This window comes from Bolinopsis microptera, chromosome 4, assembly GCF_026151205.1.
Source record: "Bolinopsis microptera isolate Bmic1 chromosome 4, MBARI_Bmic_1.0, whole genome shotgun sequence".
Taxonomy (NCBI): domain Eukaryota; kingdom Metazoa; phylum Ctenophora; class Tentaculata; order Lobata; family Bolinopsidae; genus Bolinopsis; species Bolinopsis microptera.
The window spans coordinates 8,892,909-8,920,102 of NC_087075.1; the positions used below are offsets into that span (position 1 = coordinate 8,892,909).

General features: G+C 39.4%; 2 protein-coding genes across 2 annotated transcripts in view; one reads left to right on the forward strand and one right to left on the reverse strand.

Moving 5' to 3' along the window:
- The window catches only part of LOC134814051 (eukaryotic translation initiation factor 3 subunit E-like), an 88,891-nt gene that overhangs the window by 25,945 nt on the left and 35,752 nt on the right, over window positions 1-27,194 (forward strand). The gene's annotated exons all lie outside the window — the stretch shown is intronic.
- Window positions 11,667-27,194, reverse strand: part of LOC134814048 (caprin-1-like) — a 31,614-nt gene continuing 16,086 nt past the window's right edge. Inside the window, exons 4-14 of the mRNA XM_063822041.1 lie at window positions 21,574-21,729; window positions 21,296-21,413; window positions 20,859-20,983; window positions 20,522-20,629; window positions 14,098-14,281; window positions 13,738-13,925; window positions 13,282-13,506; window positions 12,983-13,131; window positions 12,478-12,707; window positions 12,117-12,264; window positions 11,667-11,995 (exon numbers count right to left, since the gene is read on the reverse strand). Of these exons, the coding sequence (XP_063678111.1) occupies window positions 12,134-12,264; window positions 12,478-12,707; window positions 12,983-13,131; window positions 13,282-13,506; window positions 13,738-13,925; window positions 14,098-14,281; window positions 20,522-20,629; window positions 20,859-20,983; window positions 21,296-21,413; window positions 21,574-21,729 (1,614 nt within the window). The 3' untranslated portion in view covers window positions 11,667-11,995; window positions 12,117-12,133. The remainder of the gene's footprint in view (window positions 11,996-12,116; window positions 12,265-12,477; window positions 12,708-12,982; window positions 13,132-13,281; window positions 13,507-13,737; window positions 13,926-14,097; window positions 14,282-20,521; window positions 20,630-20,858; window positions 20,984-21,295; window positions 21,414-21,573; window positions 21,730-27,194) is intronic.

A 27,194-nucleotide genomic window follows, 5' to 3' on the forward strand; every position in this document is an offset into this window, starting at 1 on the left:
TTTATGAATTTTCTGTCTACCCCTTGGGAAAACAATCTGGTGGCAAATGTGAAAGTTTTAAAACTATTAAGTTGAAAACTTGATTTTTTGGTAAAACTTTTAAATTTAGGCGTGCTTGGCCTATCAAGTAGTGAATCTGGTTCGCTGGTCGAGCATTGCAGTCGAATTTGTGGTTTAAAATAAGGGCTTGGTCAGCACGTGCTCTCAGCCGTCGAGGCACCATGTGTCAAACCAACTTTAATAGCCTGAAGAACTTCCTTCCGCATCCTTTGAAGATCCAACGGGAAATGATTCCTTGACTCACACTGTAATTCAGTTTTTAAACAGAGTAGGACTTTGGGAGTCAAGAGGAGAAGTTATTTGCCATGTTCAGTATGTAATTTGATGATAAATTTGTGTAGAATTAGAAAGATGAGCTGAGGCCGATGGACGATGTCAAATTTTTGGTTTATTCAGCGACATGTGGGCGAAAGAGATAAAAGCCAATCTCAATTGTACTTCAAAATTATTCAGCGATTGTTTAAAAGTCGATTAAACTTGAGGAGTTGACTTCAGCGGAATTATAGGAAAAGTTTATGTTTGGATTAAATTCAAAGGTCAAAGTGTTACCTACTTTGCGGGACTCAATAAATTCAATCAGACATTAATATTATTCGATTCAGTCTAATGTCTACTTTCGTAAACCAGGATTTTTAATTTAGATATCCGCATTGAATTCCGGAGCTGATCTGGCCACTACTTTATGTTATCAAATTTAATGTGTTGGATTAAGCGCTTTCCCTTCTTGACAGCACGATTTCCACGGAAGCTCGTTAGTCATTATTCAAAAATCTGCTTCGTTTTCCTGAACTTTATGGGTAAAAGCCGCATAGAAGAATGACAGTAAAAATAGAATATAATCTCAGCTAAATTATATTTTCTGTACTGTAATTCAGGATGATTGGGTTAGTTGGCTACTTGAAAATTTCAAGAACATCTAAAACGAAGTAAATATTGTTTCACCTCGCGCTAAACGGCTTTGATAAAACTTTTAAACACCCTAATCTAAATTGAACCTCCAGAGTCCTGGGCCAAGCCTTCTGAGATCTAATAAGGGACACACTTTTCCTAAGAAGAAATCATTGTTTTAAAACCTATTAATGATGTTACTTTGTTGATAGAGTACTAGTGCTAATTATTATATCTTATAGATTATCGTATGGAAACTAATTGTTTTGAAATTGTGATCATGTTTTTGTAAAACATACAAGTGTTTTATTGGACTCCTTACATTATCTTACCGTCCAGAGAGGAAGCAACACCGCGCTACCTATCATACACGATTTGACAAGTAGGAATTTCGGCACTGTAAAACCAGAAAGTGTCCTGTTTCTTTAAATATTTTAAATTTTTGAAATATTACAGATTGAATTTTGGTCACTTTACTGTCATAATTTTCCTGGGTCGTCAGTTATACATTCGTCTCTCAAAATATCCGACCAAAGCCACAGGATACTGTTCATTGCATAAGTAGTCTCTTTACCCTTACTGGTGACCACCAGTAACCGATCAAGACGGGATATAGTGATCACGTGATACAAATTAACAAAGAAAAATCCGTTTGATCTATTACATGTACGGTATGATTGTTCGTCTGTCATATCAGACACTCCCACCGCAGAGAAAAAACACTGTCATATCACACACTCCCATACACTCCCACCGCCGCGCAGCGAAAAACACTCTTCAATATTTAACGTTCGCTCCATTCCACCACCATCAGCAGATGAAGATCATCACGAGGGAGTATACTCATCGCATGATACAAACCAACCAATCAGAACACAGCATTCATACCACGTGATACAACCCAACCAATCACAACACGCCTAGCTGTGACCTGCTGAGTGTCCCAAGTAGCACCATCCTTTCAGGTCACCACCAGTTAACCAGCATCTGACCGGCTAATGACCCCTAGAAGATCCCCCTGTCACAAACGGTGCCCTTACTTCGTGGTTTATTAGATTCTGCTACAATTTGGGTAATCTGCTACAATGTTTGGCGGTATCGTAATTAGTTCTGTAACCTGATATATTTGCCCTGTTTTGTGGTCCAATAATACATAGTACCTGCACGGCAATAAAACCAAAATTGTTTTACCAACATGTTTATTATCCATTGGTTGGAATTACAATGGCAGAATGAAACGGTAATTACGGTACATGTCATTGACATGATAGTAACAGAAACTCCCGCCCTTCACATGTGTTTTCCACTAGCAAATTACTGACGCCACGGCTGGTGTTGCACCTTTCTGACCAGTTAAATGTGGAGTGCAAGCGTTTTGGTTTCCAAATCTAATCTTGTGGTCATTTTGATGAAATTAGCTGGCGATAAAAAGTAGGCTCATACGTAGGGTGAGAAACATGTGGGGGGAAGAAACTTGAGAATATAATCAATTCATGAATAGGTGCCGTAGTGTTGTGCGAGTTTGTCGGGACCTTGGATGTGCCCTTCGTCCGACACAATGAAATGTTACAAGCGCAGTATAAGTACGATTTCAGCGCTAATGCCAGTAAAATTTATTATGAAGCACTTTGCACCAAGCCGAACACGAAACTTCGTTAGTGGTGTCGTTATAAGGGTAGTTATAACAATCTTTAATCATTCCGCATTTGTACCAACTACCTACTATTACAATGCCGGAAGAAGGAACGGCATTGTTTCTCTCAGACATTATAGAATAACCGGCACTTTTACACACGCGATGTAAAAATTATCATAATATATCCATGGGAGATTAATTTGTTTAAAATTTAACTTCGGAGAAATGATCCAGTAATTTCAATGTTAACTCAATGAGTCAATAATCTCCTCTAACTCCTTCTCTCAGTCCTTATTTCGACCGGAATGTCCTCGAAATTAAAGTAGTGTCAAGCCCGGTATCAGGTATGGGCTGGGACCTTGTTCAAATGTGGGAATGTTTTAATTACAAGTGCATTGATAAGGCTTGATACGGTTTATGATTTGAGCCTTTATCACTGCGTTAAAAAGTCATAATATGACCAATAATTTGGAAACAAGTGTTGGTAATTTATCTTTCGTGGCGACGGGTTGGTCCCGAAATTAAACACCGTAATATTAATAATCATGATCTATATATGAATTAATGTTACTTCTAGTACTGTTAGAAGATTAGCTCCACCTGTTTGGTCACATGCACAACACCTTTGTCGTATGTTTTAGATCACTTAATGACACCATTTTCCTGGTTTTTTTACATGTTAATTTTAATTCCTTCTGCTTCTCCGTCCAAACCGCAGGTTGGGGACAATTTAAACTGATAACACCATAATTATCAGTGATTTATCGGGATTTAAGTTGCTTGCGGTCACAGAAAGGCTGAAAGGGTTTCTCCAGATAATTACATGAGGAAAGTTTTGAAGAAGTGTGTGCTTTTTAAATTTTTTTCGGATCTTCGTTGGAAGAAAGTCTCGATAGAAGCATAAAATGATAAGTAGGTTGTGAAACTTGCATAATCTAATTACAGCTTGAGTTACAGCTTGAAGTTTTAAGTGATGATAAATACGACAATATTTACACTTTTTTCAGTAGCTTCTTCAAGTTGAAATACTGTGTTCGTAATGGCTCCAAAGTTCTAACGGCGAGTAGCCTTTTAGTAACCCTCTATTATGGACTGTACAGGAAACAGTTTAGAACTTAAACCCTAGATGGCAACTGTGATCATGCAGCAAGGCATAATATCTATTCCCTAATGATTAGAAACAGCCGACTGTGGCTGTAACATGTGTATGAGTGGCAAACTGCCCCCTAATGGAAGACGCTACAATTTTCTAATAGTTTGTCACAGCGCATTTGAGCCGCGCACATGTGGCCTGGTTTATGATATGGTAATGTTTGCACTAGATTGGATATCTTAACCTCCCATCTTCACAAAATATTCAAAATTCTAATTGATAGAGGATATAGCCGTGATAGACTGATTTAAGGCATTAAACGTTGTCTGAGGAAATATGATAACGTTTTCAGGAAGTTCGGTATTCTAGATGACCGTAACATTACTAAAGAACTCCCCTGATATCTTTTGATTTATTGAAACACGGGTACTAACTCTGCTAAACCGAACAAATTCTGAAACTTAGGTGAATAAGTGTACAACGTGCTAAACCGAAGTTCAGACTGACCAGTGAAAATGGGCGAGCGTACCAAGTGTCATTTTAATTAGAAGTTTTAGTCAGTGATTTATTATTGAAGCTTGTAATTACAATATCTATGCTCCTATAAATACTTTAATTAATTGTTTGTCCCGTTATTCTTTTTCCTTCCTCTTTTCCTTGTCATCCCCTTTAGTTTTAAGATTCTTGCTATAAATGGCTACAGCTAACACTATTAATGCTAAGTACCAAACAACAAGTGGGAGGTGGATCGTTGGTATACCATTAAATCGATTTAACACCGCAATTCCAGTCGCAAGCCTGGGACCACTACTAGCATAGTCACAACATCTACAAAGCTGGGCAGTATCGAGATAGCCCGACCACTGGTCCGCGGACCACTGTCCGCGGACCACTGTCTGCGGACCACTGTCCGCGGACCACTGTCTACCAGATCATATTACTGTATAATAACAGTATCCCCTGAATCAAGCAGGGTTCACATCATCCCCTGAATCAAGCAGGGTTCACATCATCGCACGCGAATTCCAATCAGCGGTGGTGTCAAGGCTTATTAAACGATTAAGCAACCTTACGAGATCAGTTCACATCATGCAATATATAAAGAATAACTATTATCAGACTGCATCAATCATTTCTATCATCAACTCCTTCTTGAACAACTACAACTATAGTCTCAGAGAAAATATCTTCCAGTCAGACACCGCGTTTTCAGAAAGTCCAGTCATCTGTGATACCGCAATGCCAGCTAGTCCTTTTATACTCAAACAGAACAGCAGTTGTATGAAGGTCTTGAGAGCGAGCTTCTGTCCAGAGAGGATGCTGTCTGTTCTAATATTCTTGTACTTCTTGCAGGGGGAGCAGCGCCATATCAGTCCATCTGGAGACTTCGAGGACGAGCAGGGAACCAGGGACAAATAACCAGTAATTTACTACGCTACAATTAATTATGCTAGTCGTAACTAATTGCATCCAAGATACCATACATATGATCTGGTAACCAATCAACTATTCACAAACACCTGTTGCTTGATTCAGGGGATACTGTTATTATACAGTAATATGATCTGGTAGACAGTGGTCCGCAGACAGTGGTCCGCAGACAGTGGTCCGCGGACCAGTGGTCGGGCTATCTCGATACTGCCCAAAGCTGCCATATTATAGCCTGACTGACAATTTTCTCGACTGACTGATATGACAATATTTCTTCTTTTCCCCATTTAGAATACAAAGATTAGTACATTTTAGCTTATGATTAATATTATATTTTTACCTATAGTTTACCTAGATTAGTTGCATGCGCGTTATAATTCTATCTAAAGTAATTGAACTTCTCCGTAACCAGTTGACCATTGTTAATGGTCTGGCCCGGCGCGGGCTACTTCGTAGCACTTGCCATACACCATAGCCAATAGCAATATTGCCATAGCAATATTTCGAGATGAAAGCGGCGCGCGCTACTTCGAAGAAATTTAGACGAGTAACATCCGACAATATTCAGGTGTCCGTAGATCTAGCGCTCCTACTAAATCGCTCGCCCAAATTTGAATAAAATTCTTGTGAAAAGGCCCTTTAGGCATGAAAGTTATCTTGATCGGTGTATTTTTGGAGGCTGATTCCGAATCACCCCCCCATGACGTAGGGTTAAAATGCTTCCCTGGAGAGTTATGGGCAAAAATCCGTTTTGGTCACGTGACAGGCTAGTAAAACGTGAATTCGATTATTTAGGGCTCGGGTTAGGGTTAGGGTGGTGGTTAAGAATATCGATAGCTTCGGGATTATAGTTAGGGTTAGGGTTGGGATTAGGGTTTATGTAAAACCGTTTTGTACGGCTGCAAAACCAAAAAAACCAGAGCCACGTGAAATTTTTGGGCGAGCAATTTAGTAAAAGCCTAGATCTAGATTCTTAATTGACGATGTCAATTCATCTCAGCTCGGCGCGGCACAGTAGCGCATCTCGCCGATCTGTGAGAAGCCTCATTGAGTGCGCGGCGCGGCACAGTAACGCATCGCGCTCCAAGTAGATTCAGAATATTTAAAAATACAGCCATCTCGGACCACAGGTGTCATAGGCTAGTTTTAAAGTTGAAAATCGAAAAGTTGCACACGTGGGGCCACGCCCAAATTGATATGTGATAGAAAATTGCTAAAATCATTGAAAATTGCTGTTTTCACCAATTTCTGTCAACTTTGGATTACTGGGCCGCGCTCAGCCTGTCATTCCGCCAAATCTTTATTCGGTTATGTTGTATGTTAATGAACATAATAGCCTGGGGTCCTCAGGTAAACTTTGGAGTGCCATTGTGATTACAGTTCTTCTTGAAATACTTTGAAACTTTTCATGCTTATCAAACTATATATAAAACACCAACATGCAAAAATTTACGGTGATTCAATATTGGCTCTTACTAATTCGCTCGCCCAAAAGTTTCACGTGACTTTGGTTGTTGGTGTTTATGATTTAGCAGCCGTACAAAACGATTTTACATAAACCCTAATCCCAACCCTAACCCTAACCATAACCCCGCGCGAAGCTAACCATAACCCTGACCACAACCCTAATATATATTATTATTATAACCCTAACCCGAGCCATAAACAATCGAATTCATGTTTTACTAGCCTGTCACGTGACCAAAACACAAACAACAAAACGGTTTTTTGCCCATAACTCTCCGTGGAAGCATTTTTACCCTACGTCATACGTCATGGGGGGTGATTCGGAATCAGCGTCCAAAATACACGTCACCGATTCAAATCAATTTCACACCCTAAAGGCCTTTTCACAAAAATTTTCTTAAAATTTGGGCGAGCGATTTAGTAGGAGCATTCAAGCATCAAGGTTTGCACGTGTGAAAGGTGAACATTTTTGATTTTGCTCATTCGTGATTTTGAACAAATTCTGCTTTGCCACGTCATGCGACAGTTCAATGTCATTATATCATATATTGTATATATGAATTTAATGCCAACTTGAATGAGTATAAAGTAGCATATTCAGTCAGTGATCGACTTGTAGGTTTACAACCTACCAGGACGCGCGCCGAGTACGGTGTACGAGAAGGGGCCTTACGAAGAAAATATATGCTTTTTTAAAAATTATATACTTTTTCAAAAAACATATATACTTTTTTAAAAACATATATACTTTTTCAAAAAACATATGTTTTTTGGAACGTATATATTTGCGAAAAACATATATTTTTCGAAAGGCCCCTTCTCGAACATGGCGTGTACGAGAAGGTGCCTTGCAAGGCACCTTCTCGTACACGTGATGTTCGAGAAAGGGCCTTACGAAAAATATATGTTTTTCCGCAGATGTTCAGGTAGAACCACCTCTACTACATACTACCTGTGGATAGGTTACAGCTACCTAAATGAAACATTGCTTTAGCTTAGAAATATTCTTAATCTAACTAACTGTGAATTCTTGCAAATTGTTACAGCTATAGCGAGGTTTTCCCTCCTCTTCTTTCCTCTGTCTCCCTGTATTATATATATGGATATCACTGTGGTCCTTAGCAGCTCAAATCGCAGTCTTTTTCTAAGATAGGAGACTGAGTCTGAGTAGTGCTGTCCGGTTGTTCTTTCCATTTTTAATTACAAATTAAGTCCATCTACGCTGCGCAGTGCCGCTAATGAAAATATTCGTTTTCGAAATTGCTCTTTCCATACATCACGATGTTAAATTAAACATAAGTAGGGTTATTAAAAAATATTTGTTTTCAATTCCGTATAAAAGATATTGCTATCCACTGCGCACTCTTGACTATGTATCAGGTAGGGCAACACGTTATTTGACCTAAGTTATAGTCCCCTTGTGTGCGGCTCGCACTGCACCTTTTCGTGCGAAAAGGTGCAGAGGAAAGAAGAGGAGGGAAAGCCTCGCCATAGCTGTAACAATTTGCAAGAATTCACAGTTAGTTAGATTAGGAATAGCTCTAAGCTAAAGCAATGTTGCATCTAGGTAGCTGTAACCCATCCACAGGTAGTAAAGGTGGTTCTATACTACCCGAACATTTTTCGTAAGGCCCCTTCTGGAACATCACGTGTACGAGAAGGTGCCTTGCAAGGCACCTTCTCGTACACGCCATGTTCGAGAAGGGGCCTTACGAAAAATATATACGTTCCAAAAAACATATGTTTTTTTGAAAAAGTATATATGTTTTTAAAAAAAGTACATATTTAAAAAAAAAGCATATATTTTCTTCGTAAGGCCCCTTTTCGTACACCGTAGCAGAGTTGGAACAGATATTTTACGAGTATCACCCGTTAATGATCGACCGATATGCTTACCTAAACACAAGGAAATTTTTTTAACTGTCAACAAGATGTAAATCAGATCGAACGAGAAATTAGATCGAACGAGAAATTAGTTCGAACGGCGTCTCAATTCGATCTGATTTACATCTTGGTGACAGGTACTGTTACTATACAGTTACTGTGAGCCTGTAAGTCTTATCGCTCGGTAATGAAGATATCGTTCGGTAATGAAGATATCAGTTTATATTTCGACTTTATAAAGTACCCTGACATTATAATTAAAAAGAGATGATATTTGACCAAAACCCATAATCATGGGTAGAGTGGACCGCTGCCAGTGTCTCTCTGCTCTCTTTCCCAAACAAAAATGAAATGATATTAATTTGATTGACCGTTCTCAAATGCAAAATGATACCGAGAATGAAACCGGTCGCTCGCTTTTCCCATTCATTTACAATTGTAATAGATTAAGAACTACCCGAAGGCAGCTAGGTACTCGGCAATAAAGATTCAATAAACTTCAGCTAATTCACTAACTATTATTAAGAAACTGTTTACACCATTAAAATATTCAAAACCCCTAAAAGAAATCAAGTCATCCTAAAATGGTGATCAGTACAGATCGAGACAGCTAGAGTAAAAATTTGTTTCTCCAAGCAACTCTATCATCGGCTAATATCTTAAGCTTATTAAGATCATTCAAAGAGTTAAGTTTTAAACCTCTACGGGTCAAATCATTCACAATAATCTTGAACAAATTCTTACGATGCGCACCGACGCGCCCTTTACAGTTTGTTGTGACAGCAAACTTTAACGCTAATGCAGCGGGGGAGTCATCAGCACTACGCAAGATATGACCTAGGAGCTTCCACCTTGATTTAGGGACACGATCTGATAGCTTTACTGAGTTACATCTTAGGTATAAGTTTGCATTGGATATTGTTCCATGAGGCCAATAAATGTTCAGTAATGATCTAAGGTGTTTTCTATGGCAAATGTCTAGTTTTTCTAGTGACTTTGCAGTAGGACACCAACTACTGCAATTGTACATGATGATTGATACAATTTGGGCTTCGTATACTGCTATCTTTCTGGTAACGGAGATATTCTGCTGAGACCAGATCTTGGTGAACTTATAGAAGGCATTGTTCCCAGCAATGCATCGAGCAGCTATATCACTTTCACTACACAACAATGACCCAAGAATCTTACTCTTCCGCCAATCTTCATTTCCACGTAACATGGTATCATCACGACCAGGGATTGTTTCCCCAACAGGAGCGAGGAAAACATGAGTAAATTCTGTTTTCTCTGTGTTAATAAACAGGTTAAACTCCTTGAAGACTTCCTTAGCTATTGGTAGGATAGCTTCTAAGGATTCTTTTTCCACGTTCATGAAGTTGCAATCATCTGAATACGCTGACTCCAGTGGCATACCTTCATTTGAAATAGGGGGATTGGGTATGTGTGGGGGAGACTCTGCTAGTCGATGGCGTAGTTCTATAAGAGCTCCTGCAAGGACAAGAGTGAAAAGCTTGCCGGAGAGACTGTCACCTTGAAAGGACCCAAGAAGACTCTCGAATACAGCAGATAGTTCTCCTTCCACTCTGACCTTGAGCATGGTGTTGGTTAAGAGGAGTCTTACTAGCCTGAGGTCGTCGTCTGTGCAACCAGCTTTGACAAGAAGGTCAAGTATTGTTTGGCGTTTGATTGTGTCAAATGCTCGAGACATATCTATGCCCATCTTGTGATACTGGAAGTGTTTACGCGTGACAACCGATATCAACATTCACTAACTACCACCCTTATCCCGAAATACTAGGTATCGACCCGAACGCAACCCAAAGAGATTTTTACAGCATGTGATTGATGTAATTAATAAAAACTTATTACAATTCGTAAGCCGTGAATGAATGGGAAAAGCGAGCGACCGATTTCATTCTCGGTATCATTTTGCATTTGAGAACGGTCAATCAAATTAATATCATTTCCTTTTGTTTGGGAAAGAGAGCAGAGAGACACTGGCAGCGGTACACTCTACCCATGATTATGGGTTTTGGTCAAATTATATATATAACTAGTGTAACCCGTGCCTTCGGCCGGGACTTTACTGTCACAGTTGCAATGTAAAAGTATACAACCGCATTATATATTTGATATCACGCATAACGCTGTCTTATGAAAGTATGAAATCTCCCTACAGTTGAAACAAAGCGGCCGCAAGAGTGAGCTCTAAGCTTATTGTATTACGTGGGGCTAAACTAATTACGGTACATGTTATCCTCCTCGTTCTCTCTCCCATCCATTTATGTCACATTTCTGGAACAAAATCATCAATTAAACCACTTACCACCGGCCGATTTTTATAAAATTTGCTTATGGGCTTCGTCAGAGTTTTGTCAGCACTATACCGAAAAAACCAGTCCCTTAACTATTACCGTTTTTTTTGTATAACCGTTCGGAAATTACACACAGACACACAGACACACAGACACACAGACACACACACACATTCTGGTGTTATTAAGTTGATGCTTGGTGTAGCTTGTTGGGATAGTATAGGAATTCTAGTTCCTATAGTTGGGAATGAGGTAGTTGTCTGTTCACAGATCGCCCTATAAAAACTTACAAGGAAATATTTCCTGTAGATCCTTGGTATATAAGCAACATTTGACAGAGCATTGTGTGGAGTGAGCTATGTGCCCATCCTTGGAGAACCTGGCGAATGTCCTTGCTGTACGGCAGTGTTGGAACTGAAACCGAGGGGTTCCGTTCAGGCCCTTCACACTTTGTTTCTGTCTAGTTCTAATGTACCGTCACAATAGTGACTTTAAAATATGTAATATTATGTAATCACCGCCATCTGCTAATATTGAATATATCGTCTACTGTAAGTACAATGAATAATAGGACTGCCATCAAGATCTCGAATTGTAGACCCTCCTTGTCTGGAGTTTCAGACCACCCCTCTCCCGTTGTATCAAGAATCACGTCGTGACCCCCTTTGTCATTTCACCATAGGCCCGTCGCGCACTCGTGCGCAGCGGGCCCACGACGTGAGCCAACTCCCCGGACGTCCGTGCTGGTATTGGTTGATCAATTAGTAACACGCAAAACTTGTTCATAATTCCAAGTTTATTTTGCGTGGTCATCTTCTGCTCCAATCTAAATTTAATTGGAGCAGCCCGAACCACTCTCTCCCAGATGCAGTAAACATTTAAACAACCATTTGAATTGGGAAAATAAGTTAAGGCACTAACAGATGCGTCCTTTTTAAATAGTAAAAACTTCGTTGAAGCAGTAAAAATGGGAAGGAAGGTGACTGCGCGACCCCCGGGTAAAGGGTGCGTCTGCAAAGTCTGGGACATCTGGACTACAACGTTCTGATGCGAATTAAAGGAATCCGTACAAAAATACAAAACAAGAGTCTCTTGGTGAAAAGATATCACGTGACGGTAGGTAGGATCTGCGACGTCATGGGGGTGTTGTGACGTCTCGCCACGTGGGTTGGTGGCCTCGTTCGGCCGGGGCTCGAAACAAGGGCAGAGCATTGAAACCTGGGGATATTTCTGTTAGTTTCGGTTTCAACGAGCCATGTGCTCAATTTGATCAAATTCGTAGAGACAAACTGTATAAAAAGAGAAACACGTATGAGTGAAGGATCAAGCAGGAACGAACCTCACTACAGCGCAAACTCAAGAAACGACGGGTGCAGGGCGGGGCTGCGCAGCAGATTGGGGTCGTGGGGCACCGCCTGTACCCCCACTTCCTCCTCTACTGGAACCGCCTCTCGAGGACCCACGGTAGTTGCTGCTACCTCTGTAGTCTGGGGGAAAGCGGAGTTTATTTATGGGTCGAGCTGGAGGGAGTCTTGGACGCCTCATTCGAGTCAACTTTTTAAGATTTACAAAATTATTAAAAGATACCCTAGAGATTTGCAATGATACAGGTTTGGTAGCTAAATCAAACTGCATCAATACTTGAAACATGGATATTAGTTCAACGATCCTGACTAAAACCAATAATATTTGAAACTCACTGCCAGTTCCACGGTTTCCTGCTCCACCTCTACCACCACCAGTGCTATATCCACCCCTGTCTCCATACCCCGTCCTGTTTCCACCCCGTCTCTCTCCTCTGCTGTCTCCCCTGTCACCTCTGTCTCCTCCCCGGTTGTCTCTGTTGTCTCCTCTTGTCCTGTCTCCTCCGCGTGATCCTCCTCGGCTTTCTCTGGGTTCTCTGCTGTAACTACCTCTGGTTGAGTTGTACCTGTGAGGGGTCATGTTATTATTGTGACGTAATATGTGTGACGTTATGACTTATGAGTGTATCGTTAAGCTGTCTAAGTTCTAAGGGTGGTGTCATCATCAGTTATAGGGCTTTTCAAGTTGATTTACAATAAGTGTGACAAAATCATCAAGCCAAGTTATATAATTAGAAGTGACACAGCAGTCTGTTAATGTTTTAAGTGACTCTCCCAAACTTCAACGAAGAGGACTTGAACGAGTATTAAAATCTACTAAAATAGGTTCTATAAAGTTTACCTGTTGTTGCTGGAGCCCCTGTCAGAGCCTCTGTCCCTGTTATTATTCCTATAACTCCCGGGGGTGGTTCCGCGCTGATTATACCGGTTTCTGTTGCTTCCTCGTCGCTTGTCGCTCACCTCTGTGAATCCGTCATCGTCTACTTTTTGCTGTGGGGGAGGAACGGGGTAAGATTGGAGCTGTAAGCCAGGATCCTGGTTAAAACTAACTTCAGCCAAAGTAACACCCTACAACATTACAAAAAGCAGGTTCACTACAAAGTCACACCACATGTCAAATACAACACAAACCCAACTCACAGTAGTCTGATCCTTCATCTCAACCTGAGGAGCCTCGGCCCACCCGTTACTCTGCTCAGTGTTGGTCACGTCATTAGTCACGCGACTTGTAACCTCGCTAGAGATCACGTGGTTGTTTGTTTCTATTCCTGTGGACCACACTGGGGTGGAGGAGAAGTCTTCAACAGGTAGAGACGAGTTTCCCCAGTCGATAGTGCTCTTCTTCGACCACGGGTTGACTGGCTCCTGCAGATCAGAGGATTATCACGTGACCTATATTTAGCGATTAAAGCGACCTGGATTACTAGAATCACAGCTTGACTGAAAAAGAATTGGGATACAAATATCAGTTATTGCACAATTAGAAAAACAAGAATTTAATTCTTGTTTTTCCGATGGTGACTGATAGGGCTGATAACGTGAACAAAATTAAACAAAATTCATGACGTCACACCACGTGACTAGACTTTAACTCACGTTGTCCTGATCAGCAGGATCTTCAACAGGAACAGCGGGAACAACGGGGGGTCCGGCTGACCAGGCCATGACAGCTGGGTCAGACTCTATAACCTCTGGAGGAGTGTCCAGGGATAGTGGTGCTACTACTACTACTTCCTCAGCTGCTGCTGCCTCTGGTTCGTCTTGGGAAAACTCTCCGAAGATGGCTGAAAGTGAAAAGTTGTTACAATTAAAATAATAATCTAAACTTAGGCTAATAATTCGTAGTGATAGTTCTTCGTTATTCAGTCTCATTGTAGACCCCATAGATTAACCCAATCCAAAAGAAAAATCCTGACAATCCATAACTTGTGAAAGAGAATGTAAAATAGAAAGTACCTTTCTCAGGGTGTTCAACTATATCAGGACTGGAACTGGGTTGGAACTCAGGAGCGTGAGGCGAGAGCTGACTCTCTGATCTGTCCAGCTGAGAATCGTGCATGAAGTTCACCAGCCCATCATCTGTGGTGGGTTCGTGTACTGTTTCCCCGTTTAGAAGAGCTTCTTCTTCCACTGGTACCTCCTGTGTCAATAGTTAATTAGTTAGTTAATTAGTCACACTTGTGTACTTAATTAATCAGTAAATTGATTAGTTAGTTACTTGGTAGTTACTCCGAGGTGACTAATAAATTAGTTTTATTTGTAAATCAGTTTATTACGGGTAAATGCCTCACAGAATGGCTAGCCTCACAGAATGGCCAAATTTGTAAATGTTTTTGTAACTAATTTTTTATAAAAGACTGGTAGGTTTTGTGGATACCATATGAAACAAAAGTCTTCTGGCAACACTTCCTGTGGTGAAATCATTAACTAGGACCACATTTTCTGGCATAAATATGACTGTTTATGTAGAAATTTTGAGCACTGAAAAATTTGTTTTCAAATTTTTGAACTAAGTTTACATTTTGGTGAGAACTTCTGGCACCAGTATGACAGAAGATGTTCAAAGAATAGTATTCATCAAACAAAACGAACATTGTTCAATATAGGAAGAAAAAAATGCTAAAATGGCTACACGCCTCACAAAATGGCCAAAATATGCCTCACAAAATTTGTTTTCAATTTTTTGAACTAAGTTTGCATTTTGGTGAGAACTTCTGGCACCAGTATGACAGAAGATGTTTAAAGAATAGTATTCATCAAACAAAACGAACATTGTTCAATTTAGGAAGAAACAAAATGTTAAAATGGCTAAACGCCTCACAAAATGGCCAAAATATGCCTCACAAAATGGCCAAAATTTAAAACTCCTTTTATTCAATGAAACCATAAGTCTAAAGTATTCACAAGCTATTTATCATACAATAACACCCCAGATGGAGTGTTTTTACAGCCGAATGAAGGTTATAAATCATGAAATCAGGGAATATGAACAACGCCACACAAAATGGCCATTTTTGGTGTAGGAAATTATGCCCTTTTTATTCATTTCTAAGAAATTTCACCTATATGGGGGTGTTAACAAGGCATATTAATACCAGCAGCATGCCTGAAACAAGAGCCAAAGGTTTTAGAAAAATAAAATTTTCTCGTTTTCTTTTTTTTTTGCCATTTTGTCAGGCATTTTTTCTTTTTTGGGAAATAATTTTTCACAGCTCAGTTTTTTCGTGAGTTTTAGGTTATTACCCCAATACCCCATTCCTTAATAGGGGGGGGGGGGGGGGGGGGTCCACGTTAAAAAAAGTTAAAAAAGTTAAATTAATTAATGTTAAATTTCAAAATTCAGGCTTAGAAAGTTTAACTTTTTTAACATAAATTCAAATTTGGGTTGAAATTGCAATGGAGTGAATATTCTAGACTAGTTTACTTTTAGGTCATGCGTTGGTATTTTTGTTCATTAGTCATTACATGTAGGAAAATCTATCAGTTCCTGAATTTCGAGAGAAGGTTAAAACCTTCATGGAAGTGAAACTTCTGGAAAAGAATCAATATGTTAAAGATTTGGTGACCAAGCATGATAGAACATTTAAAGTTGTGTATGTCAATTATGGAATAGACTACACTACTGTTGGGATTAAAGTGTCTCCTGAGATAAGGCATTTCCTGTTAAACAATCAGTCCATTTACATAGGAAATTCCAGATGTAAAGTAGTTGATAGATTTGATCTTAAGCAGTGCTTCCGATGTCAGAAACTGGGACACATTTCATGCAAGGAAACTGATGTTATTTGTATGTATTGTAGTGCATCACACATAACCCGGGCTTGTCCCTACAAAGAGGTCAGAAGAAGTCACAGATGCACCAACTGCTCACACTCCACTTATGAATCATACAGAGAATCTTGTAACACCCATCACTCTGGTGCTGAAAACTGTCCCATAATAATGCTGGAGAAAGAGAGTCTTCGACAAAGAACAGAGTACTCAAAAAACATGTAAAGACTACGCTTCTCAACCTAAATGTCGGACTGTTTAACGCGAGGTCACTTGCACTATGTAATAAAACTGCACAAGTATTTGAGCAACTGTCTGACTCCAATATCAATGCCTGTTTCCTGACAGAAACTTGGCTACGTAAGGGAGATACGTCAAAAATAGCGGAAATTAAAGACCTAGGTTATAATATTGTTCACCAATCTAGAGCTGGTAGAGGAGGTGGTGTCGCTATTGCCTTTAAGAAAGATCTTAGCTTCAATAAACGTCCTACAAAGACCCATAAATCCTTCGAACATGTTGAGTGTGTGCTGAAGTCAAGTTCCAATGACCTTCTTCGTTTCTGCTGTGTCTATCGATCTTGTACGGCTAAAATGTCCAAAATGACAGACTTTTTACGGGAATTTGATGAATATCTTGACAGTCTAACTCACCTTCCAGGTAGACTGATCATTGCTGGAGACTTCAATATCCATGTCGAAGACCTCACTGATCCTGATACGATAAATTTTACCCATCTCATATCAAACTATGGCCTCATCCAGCATATTTCCAGTTCAACACACATTGGGGGTGGAATCTTATTGACTGCAACTCTGCCACAGAACTCTATAACAAAGAACTTCGCAGAATTCTTGATAAACATGCTCCCCTTATCTGTTTTAGCATTAATCCTGATCAAAGCAAGTGGGTGGACACAAAATGTCAAACTGCCAGAAGGAAACGAAGAAAAGCTGAATTTGACAACCGGAGACTACAAACTGCAGATTCAAAATTGGACTATAAAAAAGCTGTTAAGCATGCTGAGGCAGTTATAAACACCACTAGACAGCTATACTATGAACATCGTCTGCAAAGCTGTGAGGACAATAAAAAATATACCTACAAAATGGTTAATCAGCTGATGGATCGGGACATATCTAAAAACTTAAAGCCTAATAACAAACCTGCTTTTAAACTCTATGTGAGGAGATGAAAGAGTTTTTCAATGATAAAGTGGAAAAGAGTTACTCTGCCATTAACAATGATACTGCAGCTGACATTCTACTTGACCACTCAGAACCATTTCAAGGTGAAGCCTGGAGCCAATTTAAAACCATAAGCGACAATGATCTCAAAAAGATTCTTTCTGACCTTAACAAAAAAGAATGTGAAGAGGACCCCATCCCTCTAAAACTTCTAATGCAGTGTTTTAATGAAGTTAAACCTATTGTGTCATTTATTATCAATGACTCACTTGTCACTGGAAAATTTCCGTCAGTCCTAAAGAGTGCTCTTGTCAGACCAGCCATCAAAGATGATAAAGGAGATGTCAATAGCTTCAACAACTATAGACCGATTAGTAACTTACCTTTCCTCTCGAAACTCATTGAAAAGAGTGTCCAGAAACAGATGACCAAACATCTTGACTATCACAATCTTCATGCTGAGCATCAAAGTGGTTATAGGTCAAATCATAGCTGCGAAACTGCAACCCTTACCATCTACAATGATCTTCTTTGTATCAGTGACATGAAAAGCAAGGTTATCCTCCTCCTTTTGGACCTCAGTGCTGCTTTTGATACTGTAAATCATCACTTGCTCCTAAAAAAACTAAAAAAGGATTTTGGTTTTGAAGGTACTGTTCTCGAATGGTTTACATCATACCTTAATAACAGATCCTTCACAGTAACTATTGATAAATGAAGATCAAAGAGATGCTTCCTTAGAATTGGAGTCCCGCAAGGTTCAATTCTAGGTCCAATTCTGTTTATACTTTACACAAAGGAGCTCAACCAGATCGCAAAGAGACATGGATTTAACATCCACATGTACGCAGATGACACTCAACTGTACATTGAGTTTAACCCACTATTTCGAGATCTGTCAACAATCGAAGAGAGAATAACAAATTGTTTTGAAGATATTAAGACCTGGATGACCCAAAATAAACTCAAACTGAATCAAAACAAAACAGAATCTCTTGTAGTACAGACCAAGAACAGTTACTCTTCATGTCCAGTCGATTCAATACAGTTTGACAATGCAGCTGACCCTGTGGATGCATCCCGCACAGTGAAAAGTTTAGGTGTCCTATTTGATCAATTCCTAACATTTGAAGATCAAATAAATTCAATTATCAGTTACTGCAACATCCATCTGAGGAACCTTCGAGTTATAGGCTCAAAGCTTAACTATGATCTAAAAAGACAGCTCATTCACTGCTTGATCTTTTCAAAACTAGACTACTGCAATGGACTATATTATACAGTTTACCCGATCTTCTCATAAAGAAACTCCAGAAGGTACAAAATTCCTGTGTTCGATTCTTGTTTGGTTGGAAAGCTATCAAAAAATGGGACTGTGTCACTCCATTCCTGAAAAAAGCCAATTTTCTTCCAATACGACAACGAATAGAGTATAAGATTGCTCTAACCGTGTTCAATTGGGTCAACAACATAGCGCCGGAGTATATCACCAAATGTATTGACATCAAGAGTCAACCTGTACGTGTACTAAGAACTGAAGAAGACTATTTCCTCCTAAATGTTCCCCCTATTTCAAACTATAGTAAAACCGAGAGAAGATTCAGCTACTGCGGACCCTCTGTTTGGAATCAGCTTCCTTATCAATTGAGAACACTAACCGATATCGTCTTATTTAAAAAGAAACTAAAAACTCATCTCTTTGAAAACTTATTTGTATAAGTATCATGTAAACTACCTTTCTCATAAAATCCATACTTCATAAAAATAAGTTCTTATGTACATGTTACTCATGAGTCGCTTTAGATGGTTTGAACTGAATCTTTGGGTTTTGAGTTCTTTATGGCTATAAAGCGATGTATAAATTCCTATTATTTATTATTATTATAAAAGTATCAATACAATTTGTGTTTCCTGACGAGGAGGGCCAGGGGATGTTATTTTCGTGGATTCTAACATTCTCCCTTCACGATATTAGCTACTCCTCTAATAAGGACCCGTTTGGCTGCATGCAGGATAGTCAGCCGATGACATTTGTCAAATATTTCCAACTTGTTCAGGTCACTTTCCTGAACACACTGGAGATTACTGGACTGGGTGATCCAAATCCCGCCTCTTCCAACTGTTCCGTGTAACATTCCAGACCATATCGTGACAGCCACCCTTCTAATGAGTATTGGTCGGGCTGCGAGCCATTTCCTTGGGTCCCGACTGAAGTCTGACTGTAATGTTCATCCCCCAAATACTCTGCCCACTCCTTCCCAGTTTCTGACGTCCCGTTATACTTGGCATCAATAGCATTCGCTACTACCTGTAATCTGTCCCGCAATTCCAACCCATTGACCACTACTGCAACTGTGTACTTGTGGTTGGCCGACAATTGCTCTTTCCTATTATATGAATGATTATATTAGTAAATTATACAATTATGTGTATATATAGATACAAGGTGTTTTTTTTGTAGAGTTATCAAATCAGTTACAACTACAGAAAACAATTGCAAGAGCGAGGTACTACTAGTACTAAAGGTCAACACTCATAATTGAGTTTAATTTGGGTAATTATGTTAAAATTTGAACCGATTAGTCAGCCAAAATCTGATTTTTAATTTATGTTAAAAAAGTTAAAAAAGTTAAAGTAATTAATGTTAAATTCCAAGATCTCGATCTTAGAATTTAACTTTTTTAACGTGGACCCCCCCCTTAATAGGTTTTCTAAGAACGTGTGGTGATAGAAATTTAAAAAGTATCTCCATCAACAAAATTATAGAAATTCAGATTTGGCCATTCTGTGAGGCATGTTTTTTTGGAGGAAGATTTTCCGGCCAATTTTTCTAAAAGAAAAAATGATTATGAGAATAAATGAACCCCCGGGAAGAAAAATATGAGTGTCAACTTAGCTTCTTATGAGATAAAAACTGGAATAAAGTGTGTTTTGTGACTTTGAGAGACCTTCCTTTTTTTTGGCCATTCTGTGAGGCAAATACCCGTAACTGGTAAATCAAATATGTTTCTAACTTTTAGTTTTATTGTTCTGCGATTAATGAACAATACTAATAATGCTAGTATTGGATTTCCTGACGAACACTCTCCAAACAAAAACCAATCAGAAACCGCCATCACCGCCACGTGTCATCATGACACACTAATATAGGTTCGGTAAAGAAACTCTAGCCTGTTTACACACTACACAATTCCCGGCTGTCACGATGATGCATGTCAGATTGACAGCCTATATTTGACATGTTTGACGCCAGTGCACACTGCACAGTGCAGGAGTATAGACTAAAGGGTAGTAACAAGGAGTGTGTGTGCAGTGAAAGAGTGGACAAATATCACACCTTAACAGCAGCTGCCAGGCCATTAAATCCCTAATCACCCAATTGATTACCAGTCAGACAGTTCATTAATTAATTAATAACTTACAGGTTCAGCAGCTTCCTCAGGTTTGTCAATATCCTCACATTCCTCGCTCACTTCCTCCGTTACCTCCTCCACAACTTCAGGTTCCGGTTCCGGTTCGGGTTCCTCCTCCTGACAATTTATAATATCAAATATTGAGAGATAAGCTGGTTGAAAGGCTGCACTTTTTAGTCCTTCGGTTGTGCTTTTGACTAGTATTGTCTTGAAAACAAACTTTGGTCAGTTTTCTTCACTGTAAGCTCGGAATCATCTTGCTTTCAAACCTCATAGACCAAATCAACTAACCAATCAGTGAACAACTTCACTCCCAATTAACCAATTAACCAATAAGTAAACTTACGACGGGAGGCTGGAAGACGTAATCAGGATCAAACACGTGGTGTTGGTGAAGTTTGTCGAACAGATCACTGATATCACTATACTTTGTTCCCTCCCACGAATCCTTGTCCTTCTTGTCCAGGAACGCTGAAGTGGGTGTGGTGATGTTTTGTAGAGCGGGATATAACTTTACTCTACATAGAGAGGAGAACTATAAACCATAACACTGTGATATAAAACGAAATTTCGTAGTTACGTATTATGCCACAGTTACGTATTATGCCACAGTTACGTATTATGCTACAGTTCATTAATAGTATTGTGCTGTGTAACGACAAGATGCAAGGTGAAAGCAGTGAGCATCTAAGTATGTTTTCGATTAAAACCGAGATCAGAGCAGTTCAAACTCACAAACTCTTTTTTTCCTCAAAGCAACTCTAAGTCGAGCATTTTCCATACCGGTGATGTGATGCGTAGCGGAATCAAGTCGTTCCTCCAGTTCACAGAACTTAGCGGCTGTTGTGTCGGTGATTGTGTAGAATGTGTCAAGAGTCTTGATTTCATCTTCAGTCAAAGTCTGGGGAATTCACACGTGATTAATGAGTCAGAGAGGTTAATAAAGGCATAATTGAGACGTGAGATTAGCACGATTTACAGGAAATAATAAGACAATATGTGCGTGACTGTCTCACAACGACAAATTTACTCATTGATAATCACAGTATCACATTACTTACAAGACCGTTGAGTCCAGTAAGCAAGCTTTCTTTGAGATCCAAGGTTAGGAGGGACAAATAGTGCAGGGTGGACAGCACTCCTTTGGCTCGCTTGTGTTCTGAGTCCAATCTCTTAGCCTCTTCTCTACGAACAGCCTTCTTCCTTGCTTTCTCGTGCTGAAATCAGATCCGTTGTGAACGACACATTCTATCGGAAAGTTACGTATCGCTGTGACCTAATATTCCAGAAATTACTTTGAACTTTCAGCCCATGCGTTAAGGCGCTAAGCTAGATAAAATTCGTTGCGCGCGCGGACAGATTGTTGACCGAGTTGTGCTTTGCATAGATTTAAGTGCTGAAAAGGAGGGAAAATTGTCAGCACTACGGACGCGCGCCAAATAAGACTGGAAGTAGGTGAAACCTGACCTAACCGGTAGCAAAAAGTTTTGGCGGGGCCGTGCACTCCACTCGCCCAGTACACAATTAAAATTTATCCGGACTTAACAAGATTTATGCTTTTACTGAGTACACTAATCCTAGATATAATTCTAGATTCCAACTTAAGTGGCACTTAAATTACAAAATTTAAATAACAGAATGTTAACAAATCGATCTCCGTATGATTAAATATGACATCACTACGCTTTCGATCCGTCACTTTGGGATACACCAGATGTGCAGTTAGAAGTGTCAGATGTATTAAATTAACTAGAAATGGCATTAAAAACACGGGGTCTTTACTCTTTAATAGTGTTACACCATTGTGTTGGGTAACAGTACATTTTAGATGAAAGAGTAACAGTATTTATTTTGAGGGGCGTTACATATATCTCTTTACAATAACGTCATGGTTACAAGTTACAGTTCAGAAACCATTCTCAACGCCAAGCTTCTTATATCATATGGCAGTGTAAAGTTTAAACTGTTTTTTGAGGCAATATCTCGGTTTGTAGACAACGTGTATCTAGACAGTATATTTGACTGTCACGCCTCATGTGATATAGGTGGCGGGGAGGGAACCGTATTTGTTTTGACACGTGACGATGAGCCTAAGTTTCGATTGGTCAATGCTTGGAAGATGTTAATCGCTGTAACGTGTTAGAAGTTTTATGGTTCAACTTTCCACCAAAATCCAGATCCATGGTTACTTAAGGTCCTGTGTAATAAAGAGCACCTTAATTTGTATACAAGATTGTAATTACTAGGATTCATTAAGTTACACAGATAGTGCATATAATACCATTTCTTATTTCCCAGAGTCAGGTTAATATAAAAAGTCCTCGAGTTCGAACTTGTCTGACGATACGGAAGATAAAATAGTGATTGGTGATAGATAGAAATACAAAGCCAGGCTGAGAGTCTCTACTAGATGGAAGCTAACCGTGGAAGAGATAATTGACGATTATTCTTCATTTGTACTGTTAAGTTCATTCTCTGTACAATGTCACGTCATCTCATACGGGAAGAAATTTTGGAATTTGATTTAAATCAGGATATTTTGCAGGTAAGTTTACATCACTCCCCTCGCTAGCCGTACCACCCTTAAACCAGGGTATTTCTCATTCTACCCAACAAAATATTGCCATTTTATCTAACTGGTGGCACACAGGTTTGTTGAATGATCGGACTGTTATCTCACTAATCATCCTCTCCCGACTTGGTGACTATGTTAGCTACTATCACGTGACTATGCTGATACTATCACGTGACTATGAGACTGTTTCTCCACATCATGATAGTAACCCAAATCAACGATAGAGTAGAATCGATTGATTTGAACGGAATACCGCATCAAAATGGACCAGAGTGGTTTATTTCTGTAAAATACGATGTACTATTTTGTTTTCCGTTAGTACATTCATAGCACGTAGAATTCTCGTCACATGTTCCTAGTCTTTCCTTTTAATTTTATTGTAACCTGTTCCCCTGTCCAAGAAGACAATAATCTTCTTGAAGGAGTGAAACTCATGATGGTAACACAGCTTGTAATATCAAAGCTAGACTACTGTAATTCTCTTTACATGAACCTACCAAAGACACGACTAAACAAGCTAAGATCAACCCTTAATGGTGCCATACGGTTCATCTACAATATCAAAGACCGATCAGAAGACCAACTTCCCTACTACAAGAGAGCACATATCCTCCCTCTTGACCAAAGGATTTTCTTTAAAGTCTGCCTCCTAACTTGTAAGGCTGTGCATGGAATTGGGGGGGGGGAGGGGGGGGGGGGCAACCATATTAAAGTATATTAAAATGTAGGATTTTCCCCGATTTTGACCCGGGGATATACTTTAATATACTTTAATATACCTACAATATACTTTTATATATCTCTATCTCCTTGGAGGCCTACATCAAAAATTGTTGCCCAAAATAAGCTTGAAATGCAATTCTTAATCGATTCCAAAAAGTTCTTGAAAAAAATATTGAAAACTGAATAAACTGATGGAGTTATTTCAATTTTAATGAAGTCATTTTGGCTAGTATTCCTAACCGAGATATTATACAGTGCAATTTTCCCAATTTTGTTCATGGAGGTCTTTTTACTTAGTATCCACTATATTCAACAAACACTGAGTTATATCTTTCACATAGAGTTAGTCTCATTAAAAAATATTGAAATTTTATCGAATTTGGGCAAAAGCGAATTTGGGCAAAAGCGTATGCCCAAATATGGGCATAATTTATAAAGCTCATAGCTCAGCCAATTTTTGACCAATCTGGATGGAAATTCATGTACTAGTCCTAAAACAGACTTATCTTGCGAATCTGAGTGAAAAATATAGTTCATCATGTAAATCTTAACGAAGAATATAAATCTTCTAATTGTAGGTATATTAAAGTATATTAAAATGTAGGATTTTTTCCGATTTTGACCCGGGGATATACTTTAATATACTTTAATATGGTTGCCCCCCCCCCCCCCCCCCCCGGAATTTCACCGGCCTACATACAGAATCTTGTTGTGATTGAAAACCCATTAACAGCTAGTACAAGATCTAAAGTAGAAGGAGATTGCTATAGGCTTAAGACTCCTCAAACTACAAATAGTAGGATTGATCAACGTCGTTTCACCAACTACGCACCAACTGCATGGAACTCACTTCCCTGGGAGATACGATCACTACGCAATTAAATAAATGTAGACAGTTTCAAAGGTAGCCTTAAACATTATTTATACTTTTATATGACCGTATTTGATAAGTGCTGTTGTTTTTGTACTTATGATTTGTTGGTGGGTGTATCTTTATTTATTAGTGCAGTGTGTAATAATATATCAATAAACCTTCCTATGATTCCTATATGATACTTTTGAAGTATTTTCTGGTGGTTTATTGTTAATCGTAGTGTGGTATATATCAATAAATCTTCCTATGATTACTATATGTTATAATTAAAGTTTTAATTTTTTCTGATTAGATTTGTTTTTGAGATGATTTAATTGTTTGTTGCTGGATATTTTCACCTCACCCTTTAGAACCGCTCTGATATGGTTAGTACCTGACACTTGTGTCAGTTGCTAACCATATGGGCGGTATACAAGCACATTATTTCATTTCATTTCATTTCAACCTGTTCCCCTGTCTAAGAAGACAATAATCCCTGAGGTTTGGATAAACTGTAGGTTATAAGAGTGGTCACCTGTAGACATGAGTTCGGCTGCAACTCAGCTATCAGTTTGCACTTTGCAGCTGGGTTAACACAATGAATGATGGAGCAACTAACAATAGATAACAGGATACTTTCCTGAGTCCTACAGTTACTGAATAGTCCAGGGAGACTATGGAAACTGCAACCAGGTGGAAGGTACTCTTCTTAACCTGTCGGAATACTACACCACATTGCCAATAATACCATGGTAACATGTCGGGATGAGATGGGCAAACTACACCACAACCGTGTACCTCAGTGGTGTAGAAATAGGGTCAGTAGGTTCTAGAGGAGATGTTTGGACTGGAGGGAAGATCTGCTCAGAGAAGATCTGCTCAGGTAAGATCTGCTTAGGGAAGATCTGCTCAGAGAAGATCTCCTTAGGGAAGATCTGCTCAGGGAAGATCTGCTCAGGGAAGATCTGCTCAGGGAAGATCTGCTCAGGGAAGATCTGCTCAGGGAAGATCTGCTCAGGGAAGATCTGCTCAGGGAAGATCTGCTCAGGGAAGATCAGCTCAGGGAAGATCTGGTTGGGGAACAAGGCAGGTGATAAAACAAAGTATAACCTCTTTGAGGGGATCTCTATAAGATGAATATTTATAACTGAACCAGTCCGAGTTATGTCGTTACAGCCGGTGATATGCGTTTCTCAAGAGAAGTTTAACTCTGTTATACTGTTAGAGCAGTATTCCAATTAGATAACTAAGTTTGGGGCGCCTATTGTATTTTACCTAGTGCAACTGTGTAAGACTTCTGTCCCTCAATTTCTTAATTCTCCTCTAGTTCTCACAACTAAATGTTCGACAAAGGCAAGCAGAAACAATAGCGTTTGCCAACAAATCTTTTAAGTTTGTTAAGGCCAGAGGGGGGGGGGGGGGTAAGGGGTCAAAAAATTCTACCAAAATATTATTTTCTAAATCGATTTAATTTTTGATGACAAAAACATTGCTGCTATTCACATATTTGTAGCTGATTAACTTTATTTTATAATTGAGGTTAACCGATTTTCAAAAAATTGACTATACAACATTGAGGTTAACAAAATTGAGGTTAGGGGGGGGGGGGGGGGGGGGTGTAACCCAAAAAAACCCAAAAAAACCCAATCCCAGTATGACCTTTTTCAGGGTAGGAGTTGGGTTTTTTTGGGTTTTTTACAAATTTTTCATTTGAAGGAAATAAAATCATGTAGGCACCTAGCAAAACAATTATCAGTACAACATCACTGTTGTGGTTCATCACTACAACATCACTAGAATAGATATTATCGCTTAAATATCACCCAAAAGCAGTATTTTATTCACTGATGTGCTCAGAAGAAGTTGGCCATCCAGATATGATATCAGCCATATGTAATGCTCACTTCGATGGCCATGGCAAATTGAGTTAGTAGGGACGCAACTCAGTGATGACCCCAACCCTGACCGCAACCGCGTACGAGAGGAATAAAGCCTTTCTTCTCACCTTCACGATCTCTGTTTCCGTTTTCCTGATCATCCGCTTAACGAAAAACCATGCTCTATCTCCAACTGAAAGAATCTTGCAGTTACCATCGGCTGCATGATCACATGTGATATTAAGTGATATCTTCGCTTGTTTATGGCCCTGGAGTCGCTAAAATCTTGACTGGGATGGCATTCGATCTCGCCCTCCATTGAGGCAAATCTCAACAGCCGTATCATGATGCAGAGCATCACCATACACAGTTACTATTTTCGCCCATTCCTCTGATGAGTCAATATCCTCCACTTCCTCTTCGTCATCATCTGTTTCCGCTTCGTTACTCTCTGCTCCGTCAGAAGATGGTTGGAAAGCCTCTCCTTCAAAGTTACAGTGTTCTTGAATGAGTTCTCTACCCCTTGAGACTCCCTTCTTCATAGCTTGGAACAATCTTGGGATTGAAGTATCTTTACCTCAAAATAGTTTCTCTGCTTTCGGATGCGGTATTTAAACAAGCTTGTTGCGAGAGTGGGCAACTGTTACAGGGATC